Source organism: Muscardinus avellanarius, assembly GCF_963383645.1.
Source record: "Muscardinus avellanarius genome assembly, chromosome: 10".
Taxonomy (NCBI): domain Eukaryota; kingdom Metazoa; phylum Chordata; class Mammalia; order Rodentia; family Gliridae; genus Muscardinus; species Muscardinus avellanarius.
Window position 1 is genome coordinate 34,641,355 of NC_137796.1, and position 15,387 is coordinate 34,656,741.

At 47.6% G+C, this 15,387-nt stretch overlaps 1 protein-coding gene across 1 annotated transcript; it reads left to right on the top strand.

Moving 5' to 3' along the window:
- Nucleotides 1-663: 663 nt before the first annotated feature.
- SALL1 (spalt like transcription factor 1) lies at nucleotides 664-14,469 on the top strand (the record flags this gene model as incomplete). The annotated part of the gene is made up of 3 exons (XM_080702189.1): nucleotides 664-739; nucleotides 9,534-12,952; nucleotides 14,029-14,469. The coding sequence occupies 3 exons, from the start codon at nucleotides 664-666 to the stop codon at nucleotides 14,467-14,469; spliced, it is 3,936 nt and encodes a 1,311-aa protein (XP_080558315.1).
- Nucleotides 14,470-15,387: the final 918 nt, after the last annotated feature.

Consider the following 15,387-nt stretch of genomic DNA (forward strand, 5'->3'; position numbering starts at 1 on the left):
ACGAAACGGGACGCCCTCCCCCCAAATCCCGCGACGGGGCTCGCTCCCCCCGCGGGCCGGCGCCCCGGAGTTGGGAAGTTCTCCGCGCCCGCAGCCCCGGCCCCCAGCCCGCGCCGGCCCCTCCCCGCGGCCGCGAGGACCGGGGGAGGGCATGCTAATTTGGGTCGGCCCAGCGGGGTGGGGGCGGGGAAGGAGGGCGGGCGGGCGCGGGGGCGCCGGCCGGGGCGCCGGGCGCAGTGGCGAGGAGGCAGGCCCCCGGCGGCCGGCCCGGAGTCCCGGCGGTCGCGAAGAGGGTTAACCCAGAGCCGGGCGGCGCGGCGCGCAGAGCCAGCCCCGCGGCCGGCTTATTGGGCCAGCGCGCGGAGAGACAGGGGTCTGCAGCAAATCACGAACTAATTGATTAAGGCGAGCGGGTTTGAATAGCGCTGGCCCAGTGCCAATCGCCTTTCAAAGAGCCCCTCTATGATTAATCGCAATGCATTATTGATAATCATAATTATAGCAGGACACATGCGCGCTGCGCCCGGGGCCGGGGAGCCGGGGAGGGGGCGGGCGGGCCGGCGGGCGGGGGGAGCCGCCGCCGCCGCCGCTCGATTTCCGTAATTTTGAGAAGATTTTTTTTTAGTAATTTTTTATTCTGCCCCAGCTGATGTTTGAGCCAGCATGTCGCGGAGGAAGCAAGCGAAGCCTCAACATTTCCAATCCGACCCCGAAGTGGCCTCGCTCCCCCGGCGAGATGGTGAGTGCCCCGGGCCGCGCCGCGGACCACGCACACGCGCTCGCGCTCCCCGGGACCCACGCGCGCCCGCCGCGCCCCGCTCGCCGGCTTTTTTCTTTTCCTTTTAATTTCAGTTTCCCTTGGCCGCCCCCCCCCCCGCCCCGGGGAGAGCTACCCCTCTCCCGCCAGGATCTTTCCGGAGTTGCGGCGTCCTCCCGGGGCAGGAGGCGGGATGCCGGCCCGGCTCCGCGCACCCGGCTCCTCCCCGAGCCCAGCCCGGGGTGCGCGGCGACGGCCGGGACCTGGGCGCCCCGAGGGCGCGGGGCGGGCAGAGGCCGCGGCGCCGCCGCCCGGGGCCCCTCGCTCCCCGCCGCGCTCCGGGGGCCCCGGCTGGGCCTCGCCGGCTCCTCCCCGCTGCCTGCGGGAAGTTTACTTGGTGCCCGAAGCTGAACTCCGCGCGCGCGGGGAGTTCGCGGCGCCCCCTTTCCCGTGCGCACACTCCCCCCGGCCCGCGGGGAGAGGTGGGGTGTCTGACCCGGGTCATCGTGGCTGGAGTAGAATAGCCTTTGCCGCGGGTTGGTCCCGAGACGGTGCAGGCGACCGAGAAAGTGTCGGGTTCCGGCTCCCCAAGTTTATTCCGCTTCGTTTCTAACAACACATGCACTCCTGGCCCCCCGAGATCTTGGGGTTCGGTCTGCGCCCTCTGCTACCGTGCGCCCTGTACTTGCAGAGCGGTCGGGGAAAGGGCCTCGGGGTCGTGTTTGAGGGCCTGCGGACGCCCGCCGGAGGAGAAGACCCCTGGCACGGAGGCAGGCGCTTTCCCCCACCGAGTGGCAGCGGCGGGGTCCCGAAAGCGATGGACAAGACCAGAACAAACTTTGTGCGCGGGAACTGCGGGGAGAGTAGAAGAGAGATCAGGGCAGGCAGCGGGGGTTCCGGGGGAGGACGGACACCCCCGTCCCCTCCTCGCCCCCAAAGTGTTCTCTGCAGGGGCCTGCGAGCTCCCAGGCCCGGTGCCCCGAGCTGTGGAGAGGCGCCCGCCCGGGTCTTCCCGGCCGGACGCTCGCCTCTCGGCGCCGGGAGGACTCGGGGCAAGCCGGCCGGGTCTCTGCGGCTCCGGCTGCCTCTCAGGACACTTACTTCCCCGGGAACAGTTTGGGGGTGTGGAGAAGGGAGCTGGACCCCGACTGAGCTCCGAAGCGCGCCCTCAGATCCGCACTTCTGTCCACTAAACCGCGGCTGCTGAGGGCCCCACGGTCGCCGGGCTCCTTCCCCAGAGGCCTGCCTTTCAGCAGGGCTGGGGCTCAGGGACCGGGCAGAACCCGGCAGCGAAGCCCAGGGACCCCCTTCTCTCTTTACCCGGTGTCCTGGCGTGGGATTCCTGTGATATATCGAGAGACTTGAGACAGATTAAGAAAATTGTTTACAATATTTGCTGCACCTCCGTACTTTCTCGAGCTTGAAGCCCTACACAGAGCCTCTTCGGTTTCTCAGTCCTCTGGAGGAAAAAAAAAAAAAATAAAGCCTCTGAAACCCCAGTTTTCACCCCAAAAAGACTCGAGCACGAGGGGTAAAGCGAGGTGAAATTACCCAAGGCCGCAGCAACTACTCGAGATTTTTTTTTTTTCTTGAGTTTCTCAGCTGGTTTCTTAGGTTTCTCTCCTACCTTACTCTTTCCTAAGTTTCTGGTGAGACTTTCTTCGCCATAATACTATTAAGGCTAACAACCTGTACAGGGAAAATCAAACTAGACATAAGAGAGTTTTTGAGTCTGTTTTGTAAATCATACTGATTTTTTACACTTTTCCACCAAAGGGGCAAAAAAAAAAACCCCACAAATCGGACTTTAGCAATGATGATTGCTGGTTCTCTGCCTTTCGCCTTCTGGATCTGGAATTTTTAATAGTTAAGGCTTCTCATAAAGCTATAGCATAAAAGGCGTTCACTACCTCTTACATTATTATTTATTAGTACTATTTTTTTTAAGTTTATTTGAGCTTTGAGGTGAGTTAATTAAGTAACTGAATCAAGTTTCCTTTCTTTTTTCCCCCCCCTTTTTCAAGTACTCTCTTTTTCTTCCTTCCTTTGTTTTTTCTTCCTAAAAGCTAGTTCATTGTGGTAAGAAGCAGTAGAATAGGGTCACCCTAGGAAACATCTCCCGGTCCTTGCCTCACCTCTCCCCACCCCCTTCTCTCTTTCTTCAGTAGTAATGGTTTTAGGTTATGACTGTTTTTACATGGTTGAACAATAAGTTTGAGAGAAGTTGCCTAGAGGGTGGATTTTGTAATAGGGTTACAGGATTTAGTGTGTTGTAATAATATTAGTACACAAGTAATCCTCCCCAATGCACGGTGTAGAGCAGGACCTACCATACCCCAGTTCGTTTTATGTAAGAATAAACTATACATTAATGCAATGGAGAGTTCATGGCATGGCTCAAGGTTACTTTTTAAAGTCGCCTTTTTTTCAGTAAACTCAGCAATCCCCATCCTGTGTTCTCTGCACACAGGACACACACTTCAAAGAGTTGATAGTTTGTTTTGTTGCATGTAGCTAAGTTGTTAAATTTTTTGAAGGCAAAACCTTATTCCAGCACTGGGATTACTTTATCTTCTATCTTGAGATGGTGTTACAACCCGGCAAACGAAATATCAAACATTACCAAATTAAATTGAGCCTCTGTTCTTAAATGCCAGAACCTCAACTTCTATGGCGTCTACCCAGAGCAGGACCTAGAGAAATTGGTAGACCCCAGTTAGAGTAGCTGTGAGGGAGCAGAGGTGCTGTTGTGTCCTGCCCTGCGTGTGTTTGAGTGTGAACGCAAGCACAAAGAAAGCCCAAGGCATGCTTCTTGAAGAAGTTCGGGAAAACAGTGTTATTTGGTGGATCTTAGAATGTCGATATTTTATTCTCCTCTAGAGCTGCCTCATGTGATGGCAGAAACACTCTAAAATAGGCTTGGTCATTTTTCTCTTTCTTATGAAACCAAGATGATGGCAAATTTGACTTGTCCCAAGTGATATTCAACAAGTCTTGCATTACTTTGTAGAAAGAGAGCTGCCACTGGAAAGATTGTTTACCAAGATAGGTAACTCTGAGGAAAGGGAATATGAGAATCTAATGATTTTACATGTAGTTTCTTTCCTATAGACTTGGACTACAGGGTGTGTGTGTGTGTGTGTGTGTGTGTGTGTGTGTGTGTGTGTGTGTTTGGATTTTTCTTCCTTTGGTAGTATTTTTTAATTTCTGTAACTACATGCAGGGCCTATTGAAACTCCATTCATTTGCTAAGTATTTTGGTGCTTAGCTTTTTCAAGAGAAATATGCTATTGGAAGAAAAATAAAAACATTAGGCATTACAGATAAAACACTAACCCTTCTATGAAGTATCATAAAAATCCCCTATATTAATAGTGAAATTCTATTATTTACCAAAGTAATTTACCCATTTGTGAGCAGCTTAATGGCAACACATTGATTTCTGGGCCCCAAAGGTTAGAGAGAACTATAATTAATTGCCTTTTTTGAAAAACCGACACCTGCAAGATAAGGCAGTTGGAAAAGATTCGTGTTAATCAGGCCTATTTTAAGTTTGGCATAATGGAAGATTCTGGATGAGAAAATGCAAACCATTTTTTAAAATGTCCTCTGAGCTGCAGATGCTTTCTAAAATGTTAAAAACAAACACCCAAGCAAAGTCTAGTTGGGCATGGGGTAGAATCGTGAAAGTGAATTTGTGATACTGAACATTTGGTGGTTTATTTTACATCAGGTTTCCCCTACGCTTCATAGGCACAGTACTAAATTATAGGTTATTCTTTGGGGGCTCTATTTCTTTTCGCCCTACTTTTGGAGGTATCAAATAGTCTTTACCAAGAGTCCTTTGGAAAGCAGAGACCCATGTTTATGGTGGAGATCTTACTAGGATCTGGGGAAGAAATAGGCAGACAGGTTCCATGTTTCGAAATTGTTAAAAGCCAGAGCTCTGGGTAGTAACCAGAATAATTCCTCCTACAACCTAAACTAGGTTTTTCTGAGACACAGCCTCGTGCAGATAGCCCTATATTCCAGAATATTCTTTGACGATCAGACCTTGAAGTAGTTCAGCCTTTTCATGCAAGAGACGGTGGATTAACCTAAGTACTGACACCCCTCCCCCCAGGAGAAAAAAGTTTGTGTGCCAGGCTTTAGAAAACGTAGATGTGTTGAGCTGTTTTAACCTTTGCTAGCCTCCTCCCATGCAAAGGTGACAAGGTCCAGATCATAATATGTCCTTCAGTATCTTCCCAGTGACCCCCAAATTGAGGCTTGCTAGTCACTTAGCAGGAAGTTCGTAGTTTATTTTAGTTTCACCTTATCAGCTTGGCTTCTTTTCCTAACCTTATTCCCCTGTCACCCTCAGATGCCAGACCCCCAAAGGGGAAGATTGACAGGTAGTTCCCATAGCTCAGCTTTACCCTCAAACAACAGGGATTTAGTTTCTTGTGCCTTTGCCAATGTTTATGTAGTCAGAGTTTAGATCTCGCCTTAAGGAGTCTCTCTTTTACGCGTCACTGGAATAGGAAAGCCACAAAGAAGTTTTTGAACAAACCCTTGCAACTGGAACCCCATCTAGTGTTCAGTTTGATTCATCCATGGGAAGACATTTTCCTCCTTTCATTTGTTGTGTGTATTAGGTGGGCTTGGATCACTCCCTTAACACGAGCGTCTTGTGCATGCCTGTGGTTATTTTTTCAGGGGTTTTCTTGTCTTCCACACTAATCCTGGTCAGCACACTGGGTGAACTCGAAGGGGGCCAGGCAGTTTGTCATTTGGTTGCATATCGCATAAAGGAAACTCTAGACTCTGCAGAAAATATGCACAGCATATGTTGTAATGTTTACAATTTCTTTGGAAGCTTAAGTTGGACATTCAAGATTGAGCCTTTTCCCAGGTCTGTGCAAAAAAAAAAAAAAATAGATAAAGGATGAATCAATCAAATATATTTGAGATAGTCTTTCCAAATAGGTCCATGAAGAGGAACAGAGTATTAAAATTATGGGCTTCTAACCCACTATTGTGAGAGATTTTATTAAAAAATGTTAATGTGCCCTTAAGGCAATGGAAGTACAGTAAAGTATATTTTTTAAGAATCTCCAAAAAAGAAAACAAAATCTGGTAGGGTCAGGAGGTTGTTGGTTGTTTTCTTTTTTTCTTTCTTTCTTTTGGTTTTTTGCTTTATTCCTTTCTTGGCTGGCTAAACCCTTTCGTGTGGGGCATAGTTTTATTTTTATTTTCTCAGTAGACAGGTATGCTAGAACACTTCAGTTTTCTGCTTCCGATTCTGCAATGTTTAGTTCAGATGATGAAAAATGGCAAATTTGAGTTGGGCGTCAAGCACCTAAATATTACAACAAGAACTAAAACATCTGGATTTTTACTGTAAATTTGGTGGCCGTATAACATCAACTTCTTCTCCCAGAAAGGCCCAGCAAATCCACATAGCTTTCTGCATGCGCATACTTAGAAAACTACTGCTTTTAAATGTTCCTATCTGACTAGACTCTCAAAGTCACTTCAATTTGTATGCAAAATCCATAGAGAAGGAACTGGAATGTTATTTTCAACATAACACAAGGAACAAGGCAACTGTATTTACTATAATGAGGTCACCAGTTGCAACCCAGTAACAGATTACTGAGAGACACACAAGATAGCAGTGGGTATCATGGGGGGGGGGTGAATAAGGACATGGTTGTGTGTGTGTGTGTGTGTGTGTGTGTGTGTGTGTGTGTGTGTCTCCTATTACAACTTAAAGTATTTCTTTTCTGGTAGTCAAAGATTCATACCAGTCCTCATGTCTCATTTCTTTTTAAGCTGTTTCATTAGAATTCTATTCAGACGCAGATAGACTGAAAGTTAGGAGTGAATTCTGATGTAGCAACACCTGCTTTTGAAATAAATCAAAATAGATACCAGGATTTTGGGGGGTCGGGGGTGTTCATAAACTTCAGGAAATTAAATTAGTTGTCTCTACAGTGAGCTCAAATGCCAGCTTATTAAAATGCTGTGAAAATCTAAGCTAAAACACGGGCCGCTTTTAACACAGACTCCTTCTTACAAGCAAGCAGGCGTTTATTTTTAAGCGTCCATATTTTCCGTCCAGTTAGCACAATCTGAAGTATAAAAATGTTCAGGTTGAAAAACTTGAAAATTCTCAAGTGAATCTTGAAGCAACAGAAACACAGAATTGGAGTGCAGGAAAGTAATAATCAGTTAAATCCTGTAAAATCACCTTCCTGTTATTTTCTCTATATATTATGAGAATATCAGATGTTTGCAAGTTATAAAGAATTAAAATGCCCTTTAATCGTGAACACAGATGTGCTAAATATTTGAAGCAACTACATTGTAATGTGTACAATTGATGAAGTCAGTTTTCTGATTCCCTTTGCTAGTTATTTAGTTCTGAATCTGTCATTATTTGTCTAAGCCCAGCTGACCAAGCAAAACTGTGTTTTAAAGTGGCTTTATGTTTTGATAAATGTGAGCTGGTTGAAAAGTATTTTCCACTGAATGCAGAGCTTAATAGAACATGCTGACATAATAGTTTTAATGCATTTTGTTGAAAATGTGTGAACAAACAGAATAGCTTTTGTTCCTTCATAATTGGCTGTAAAAGTAGATGGAAACATAACCATTACATATGGAAATGTGCAAAGAGAAAGAAATAACATTTCTGTTGAATATATTAGGAATTGCATTTCCTAGTTTAAAATAAGCATCTGAAATGGATGCATCATTTAAAATTGGTTGTCAAAATAAGAAGCTTTAAACAGAATTTTTGTCATATTATTTTTGTCGCAAGTTAAGCAACATAACTTTAGCAAATTTCATTTAATATTTTGTTTATATTATTTCAAGGCAGGGGGAGAGACAGAAAAATAGCACCTTAAATGTGCATAGGAATCTGGTGCCAATTGGGATGATTAAACATTAAATTAAAACGGGATCATTATTGGTATTTTCTGCTACAACTACGATTTGTTTGGTGGCGTTAATGCATTTTACACTGTAACCTTGTGGAGATTAAAAGATGGATATTAGGAAAGCTAGCCTATTAAGTATAACTTAGTTACTAAAATACCACTTGCAATGAATAAAGTGTGCATACATTTGGCATACTTTACTAAGGCGTCAAATCAACCTCAGCATTACTCCAGGCAGATAGAATTGAGGAATTTTCAGAAGTTAATATTTAGGTGTTAACTTTATTTTCTGAAACACAGAACTACGTAAGCTTTTTAGATGCTTACTCCAAAAAGGCAAACAGCTGGCTCTTTTGAGTGGACTCTTAAGTTTACTGAAAAAAGAAAAGCAGCATTTGGATTTTGCATGTATTCATATCTGCAATTACTTTTTTTTTTTTTCCTGCAAGTTTTCTGGGAGATTCAATTTGGAAGTCATGGAAACTACCTATTATCTGATTCAGTTCTTCAGAAAAGCATGCAGGGAGGTAATCCTTGAATTAAACAGTTTTTTTTCTTCTTCTTCTTCTTCACAGCCTTCGGAGATGACCACACACCATTTGTACAACAGAAGTTGGTGTTCCCCATGCTGGGCAAACAATGGGACTCCATCCTGTCTTTGAATAGGATGTTAGCTTGGAGTTGGAGATTTTTATGTTTAATTTACAAATGGATCTTAGTGAGGAGACATCTGAGCAACCAGTGGAAACAAACATGAAATAAAGGGATTTTTATAAGAAAAGGTTCAGGACAATCTGTTAAACAATTGATAACAGTTAAGAGCAAACTGTTTTTAGAGGCATTCAGACAAGAAGAACTGCGAAGCGTTTCCAAACTCTACCCCAAGCATTTTTTACAGGATGGAAGTGCGGCCCTTGACTGTACATCTTTCTTTAAGTTGATGTTTAATCGGAAGTAGAAATCTCATGCCAGTTTTTATACATAGGACACTTCTGGGGGGATATTTAGAGGCATGATGTTGCTATTTGGAGCATAGTGGCATTTTTCCTTGATTAGTGGAATGGTATCTCGGGGTGTGTTCTTTAATTTTAAGAATAAACATGCCATGGCGTGCTGTATAGGTGCCAGGCAGGCCTTGTAGCGGATTATGATCATTGTGTACCTCCACATTGTGTGTGTGTTGCCTTCCCTTTTGTGTTCAAGAGAGTCTTGAGGAGCGCTCTGGAGAATTTGTTACTGATGTGACTAAAGTGTGTTTGTCATGGATCAGACTTAGCTCAGGTTCGAGGCGGGGGTTTGAGGTGATTTTCAAGTTGTCAGTCCACAGCTTGGTGATATGCATTTTTTTTTCCCCCTTGTCAACAACTGATTGGAACCTGAATGACTACAAATTAGTTTAGTGACAGAACAAACTGTCACAGATATCTTTGAATCAGTTGAAAATGAATAAGGTTGACAGAAACTCCAGAGCCTAATAAGTCCTCAGAATGGTTGCTGGACCTTCTCCGGGCAAGTAGACAATCGGGTATATAAAATATTGGAAATCAATAGTTTGCTATGGAATTTCATTATGTACCAATGTCCTCCATTCATAGTATTTTATATTTTGATGAATTATCCAAAGGCCATGGCTATCCGAGGTACCAGATGGATAGGGACTCCTCCACACCCTTTAAAATTAATTATGAGCATTCCTAGGTAATATTGATTAGTTCTCAGGGGGTACGGTTTTGGATTTTGCAGTTAGAAGACAATTGATCAACCTTGTGCTTTTTTTTTTTTTAAAGTCATAGATGACACGGTGTCTCCTGGCTCCCTTTCTAACCCTGCGCCTTTAATGTTTGTAGGAGACACAGAGAAGGGCCAACCAGTTCGCCCCGCTAAGAGCAAGGATGCCCACGTCTGTGGCCGGTGCTGTGCCGAGTTCTTTGAATTATCAGATCTTCTGCTGCACAAGAAGAACTGCACTAAGAATCAATTAGTTTTGATCGTCAATGAAAATCCAGCCTCCCCACCCGAAACCTTCTCTCCCAGCCCCCCTCCCGATAATCCTGACGAACAAATGAAAGACACGGAGGACAAAGCAGATCAAGTGGACGGCAGCGACCTTCCAGAACACAAGGGACTGGACAGGGAGGAGTCCATGGAGGTGGAGGCCCCAGGCCCCGGCAGCGGCAGCCTGCCAAGCGGCACCACCAGTAGTACCACCCCAAGCTGCGAGAGCGGCTCATCCCCAGGTACCTCAGCGATCACAACCTCTCTACCTCAACTCGGGGACCTGACGACACTGGGCAACTTCTCCGTGATCAACAGCAACGTCATCATTGAGAACCTGCAGAGCACCAAGGTGGCCGTGGCCCAGTTCTCCCAGGAAGCGAGGTGCAGTGGGGCCTCGGGGGGCAAGCTGGCGGTGCCCGCTCTGATGGAGCAGCTCCTGGCGCTGCAGCAGCAGCAGGTCCACCAGCTCCAGCTGATCGAGCAGATCCGTCACCAAATCCTGCTGTTGGCGTCCCAGAACGCAGACTTGCCAACGTCTTCTAGCCCTTCTCAAGGTACTTTACGAACATCTGCCAACCCCTTGTCCACGCTGAGTTCCCATTTATCTCAGCAGCTGGCGGCAGCAGCTGGATTAGCACAGAGCCTCGCTAGCCAATCTGCCAGCATCAGTGGTGTGAAACAGCTACCCCCCATCCAGCTACCTCAGAGCAGCTCTGGCAACACCATCCTTCCATCCAACAGTGGCACTTCTCCCAACATTAACATATTGGCGGCAGCAGTTACCACCCCGTCCTCAGAAAAAGTGGCTTCCAGCGCTGGTGCCTCCCATGTCAGCAACCCAGCAGTCTCAGCATCATCCTCACCAGCTTTTGCAATAAGCAGCTTATTAAGTCCTGCATCTAATCCACTTCTACCTCAACCGACCCCTGCTAACGCCGTTTTCCCCAGCCCTTTGCCCAACATTGGAACGACTGCGGAGGATTTAAACTCCTTGTCTGCCTTGGCCCAGCAAAGAAAAAGCAAGCCACCAAATGTCACCGCCTTCGAAGCGAAAAGCACTTCAGACGAGGCGTTCTTCAAACACAAGTGCAGGTTCTGCGCGAAGGTCTTCGGGAGCGACAGTGCCTTGCAGATCCACTTGCGCTCCCACACCGGGGAGAGGCCTTTTAAGTGCAACATCTGCGGGAACCGCTTCTCCACCAAGGGCAACCTGAAAGTCCACTTTCAGCGCCACAAAGAGAAGTATCCTCACATCCAGATGAACCCCTATCCCGTGCCTGAGCATTTGGACAACATTCCTACCAGTACCGGCATCCCCTACGGCATGTCTATCCCTCCAGAGAAGCCAGTCACCAGCTGGCTGGACACGAAGCCGGTCCTGCCCACTCTGACCACTTCCGTCGGCCTGCCGTTGCCCCCAACCCTGCCGAGCCTCACGCCCTTCATCAAGACGGAAGAGCCAGCCCCCATCCCCATCAGCCATTCTGCCACCAGCCCCCCGGGCTCCGTCAAAAGCGACTCTGGGGCCCCCGATCCAGGCACAAGAAACCTGGGTGGGCTCCCAGAGGAAGCCGAAGGGTCTACTCTGCCACCCTCCAGTGGGAAAAGCGAAGAGAGTGGTCTGGCCACCAACGCAGGCCCGGCAGCAAGCAGTAGCACACTGAGCTCCCCGGCGGCTGACTGTGGCCCAGGAGGTGCCACCACCTTCAGCAACCCGCTGCTACCGCTCATGTCCGAGCAGTTCAAGGCCAAGTTTCCTTTTGGGGGACTCTTGGACTCAGCCCAGGCATCAGAGACGTCCAAGCTGCAGCAACTGGTAGAAAACATTGACAAGAAGGCCACTGACCCCAATGAGTGCATCATCTGCCACAGGGTCCTGAGCTGTCAGAGCGCCCTGAAGATGCACTACCGGACACACACTGGCGAGAGGCCCTTTAAGTGCAAGATCTGTGGCCGGGCTTTCACCACAAAAGGAAACCTTAAGACCCACTACAGCGTCCATCGGGCTATGCCCCCTCTCAGAGTCCAGCATTCCTGCCCCATCTGCCAGAAGAAGTTCACCAACGCAGTTGTCTTACAGCAGCACATCCGAATGCACATGGGGGGCCAGATCCCCAACACCCCAGTCCCTGACAGCTACCCCGAGTCCATGGAGTCCGACACGGGCTCCTTTGACGAGAAAAATTTTGATGACCTAGACAACTTCTCCGACGAAAACATGGAAGACTGTCCCGAGGGCAGCATCCCAGACACGCCCAAGTCAGCCGATGCATCCCAGGACAGCTTATCTTCTTCGCCTTTGCCCCTGGAAATGTCCAGCATCGCTGCTTTAGAAAATCAGATGAAAATGATCAATGCTGGCCTGGCAGAGCAGCTTCAGGCCAGCCTGAAGTCAGTGGAGAACGGGTCCGTCGAGGGGGACGTGCTGACCAACGACTCATCCTCGGTGGGCGGTGACATGGAGAGCCAAAGTGCCGGCAGCCCGGCTATCTCAGAGTCTACCTCTTCCATGCAGGCTCTGTCCCCATCCAACAGTACCCAGGAGTTCCACAAGTCACCCAGCGTCGAGGAGAAGCCACCGAGAGCAGGGCCAAGCGAGTTTGCCAATGGTTTGTCTCCCACCCCAGTGAATGGGGGGGCTTTGGATCTGACATCTAGTCATGCAGAGAAAATCATCAAAGAAGATTCTTTAGGAATCCTCTTCCCTTTCAGAGACCGGGGTAAATTTAAAAATACTGCTTGTGACATTTGTGGCAAAACCTTTGCTTGTCAGAGTGCCTTGGACATTCACTATAGAAGTCATACCAAAGAGAGACCATTTATTTGCACAGTTTGCAATCGTGGCTTTTCCACAAAGGGTAATTTGAAGCAGCACATGTTGACACATCAAATGCGAGATCTACCATCACAGCTCTTCGAGCCCAGCTCCAACCTCGGCCCCAATCAGAACTCTGCGGTGATTCCCGCCAACTCTTTGTCGTCTCTCATCAAGACAGAGGTCAATGGCTTTGTGCACGTTTCTCCTCAGGACAGTAAGGACGCCCCCACCGGTCACATCCCTTCTGGGCCTCTGTCATCCTCTGCCTCGTCCCCAGTTCTACTCCCAGCTCTCCCCCGGAGAACTCCCAAACAGCACTATTGCAACACGTGTGGCAAAACCTTTTCCTCCTCGAGTGCCCTGCAGATTCACGAGAGAACTCACACTGGAGAGAAGCCCTTTGCTTGCACTATTTGTGGAAGAGCGTTCACAACAAAAGGCAATCTTAAGGTACCCTGCTCCCCGCCCCTCAGCCCCGGCTCGCTGCCATCTCTAGTGCATGCTCTGGGAGTCCTCGGCCCAGATGCTCAGGGAGAGAGGGTTCTGGAGAGGGGACCTGCTGCACGTGGCTGGCTGGGGAGAAGCGGGGCTGCCTGCAAGGGTCACGCTGCGTGTGACAATGCCTTGAATAATTTGGTACCTTAGCGAAGCAACAGCCTCTCTGTTGTCTTGCTAAGTGCACCAAATGAATTGCTTTACCTACCAAATAAGACAGCCTGGCGTTGCCATGGGGTATTGATTAAAGACCTCCGTGTGGCCTGTGTGCTGCCTGTATCACTTAATAATTACGGTTCTCCCCAGCGCACGCAGCTATTTTTCATAACTATGCAGTCCAGCATGGTTTGTTTTTCTAGAAACAATCATGTCACTGCTCCGCTAATGGGTATTATGATAATTGATTATACAACATTTCCTACTGATATGTGTTGGAAATAAAGCAAATATGCTTACGTTCTAGAGCAACAGTTGATCCCTCTTACTGTGTACATTTTTCTGTTGACAGAGTATTTCTCTAGAGATTGCTGCCAGTAATGCGAGATGAGTAATTACTTTCTGGCTTTTCTCTCCATATGCCGAGCCTCCAATGGGCAATCAGCAAGGGGTACTTTCTTCCCATCTGAAAAGGACATTTATAGGGTAAAGGGTGTCAGATACAATACTTACCATGGCAATGAGAGTGGACATAACAATTCTAACCCTGAAAGGAGCTATCTGCGACTGACTGGCTTGCTGGAGGCCATTATAAGCTAAATACGGGTAATAAAAAAGAGTAACTAAGGCATCTTGCCCAGGAAGAGGAAAGGCGGCCCAGGACTGCAGAGAGTGAAAGCGTTATTACTAGTCCACAGGAGTGGATGGTTCCCGTTACCTTTCCATTGTCTGTCACCTAATAAGAATAGACATTTGGGCCACTTGCTTTGTCGAGTGTCGGGATACGAGTCGAGACAGATTTAACTATTAAGCTTCTCTCTCTCTCTCTCTCCCTTTTCCTTCCTTCTCTCCCCCACGCCCACCCTCTATCTCAGGTACACATGGGCACTCACATGTGGAATAGCACCCCCGCACGGCGGGGCCGGAGGCTCTCTGTGGACGGCCCCATGACATTTCTGGGAGGCAATCCTGTCAAGTTCCCAGAAATGTTCCAGAAGGATTTGGCGGCGAGGTCAGGAAGCGGAGATCCTTCCAGCTTCTGGAATCAGTATGCAGCAGCGCTCTCCAATGGGCTGGCGATGAAGGCCAACGAGATCTCCGTCATTCAGAACGGTGGCATCCCTCCAATTCCTGGAAGCCTGGGCAGCGGGAGCAGCTCACCTATTAGTGGGCTGACGGGGAATCTGGAGAAGCTCCAGAACTCGGAGCCCAGTGCTCCTCTGGCCGGCCTGGAGAAGATGGCCAGCAGCGAGAATGGAACCAACTTCCGCTTCACCCGCTTCGTGGAGGACAGCAAAGAGATCGTCACAAGTTGAAGCAGCAAAAGCTAGAGACCGCGTTCCCCTCCAGAATGCGACCTATGGTGGCCTCCTGCCCCCTGCCCCTCCCCTGCCCTCTGGTACCCCAGTCTATGAACTACAGCATTATGAAGACATTCTTTTGTACCTTGTTCAACTTCTAGAGTTCTAAGAAAGCTTATTTATTAGTGATATAACCTTGCTTTGCAACAGAATGCGAGCGTTAACTTTGGTCTTCTGTATTTTGGACTAAATACTAATTGACTAGAGTGCTATAAACTTGCTGTAACATTTATGGCAATCACAGGTTGCCCTGCTAGGCGGTCTTAATCCGGCATTAACTTATTTTCTATATCCAGTTTAATATGAACCCGGTGTTGATGCAATGCCTCGGTGATGCATTAGGTCCCTAATAAAGTCTGTGTATAAATGTACACTTTGATCCTGCTGGAAAATTTTATCAGCAAACACATTGTCTAATCTTTCAAAACAGATTTAAGGAAAGGACTGAAAGTACAGACTGAGCAGTGTGGTTCTTTGGAAGGTTTGGGTTTCTTGTTTTGTTTCATTTTTATTCTAAAATTCAACCTGCTTTTTTGTTTTGTAGATTTAACCATTTCCGTTTGGAACTGCTATTTGTATTGTGCTTTTTACTTGAGTCGTCCTCATTGTTAATAAGGTTCTGTACAGTAATAAGCACGCAGAATTCTTTAGAGAAAAAAAAATCAAGTGTTGTTTTGGTAGTTGAAACTGAGACGTAACATTTTGCCTTGTAGGTATATTCACAATAGGAAATGTGTGCTGGAATTTCACAATGCTGCTAAGTATAGCATCTTGAACAAACTTCAGTGGAGAAAATGTAGATGCTCTTGTACATACAATAAGAAGTATCACTTTCATTAAAATGTACATACGTTCCTTACAAGAGCAAATGCT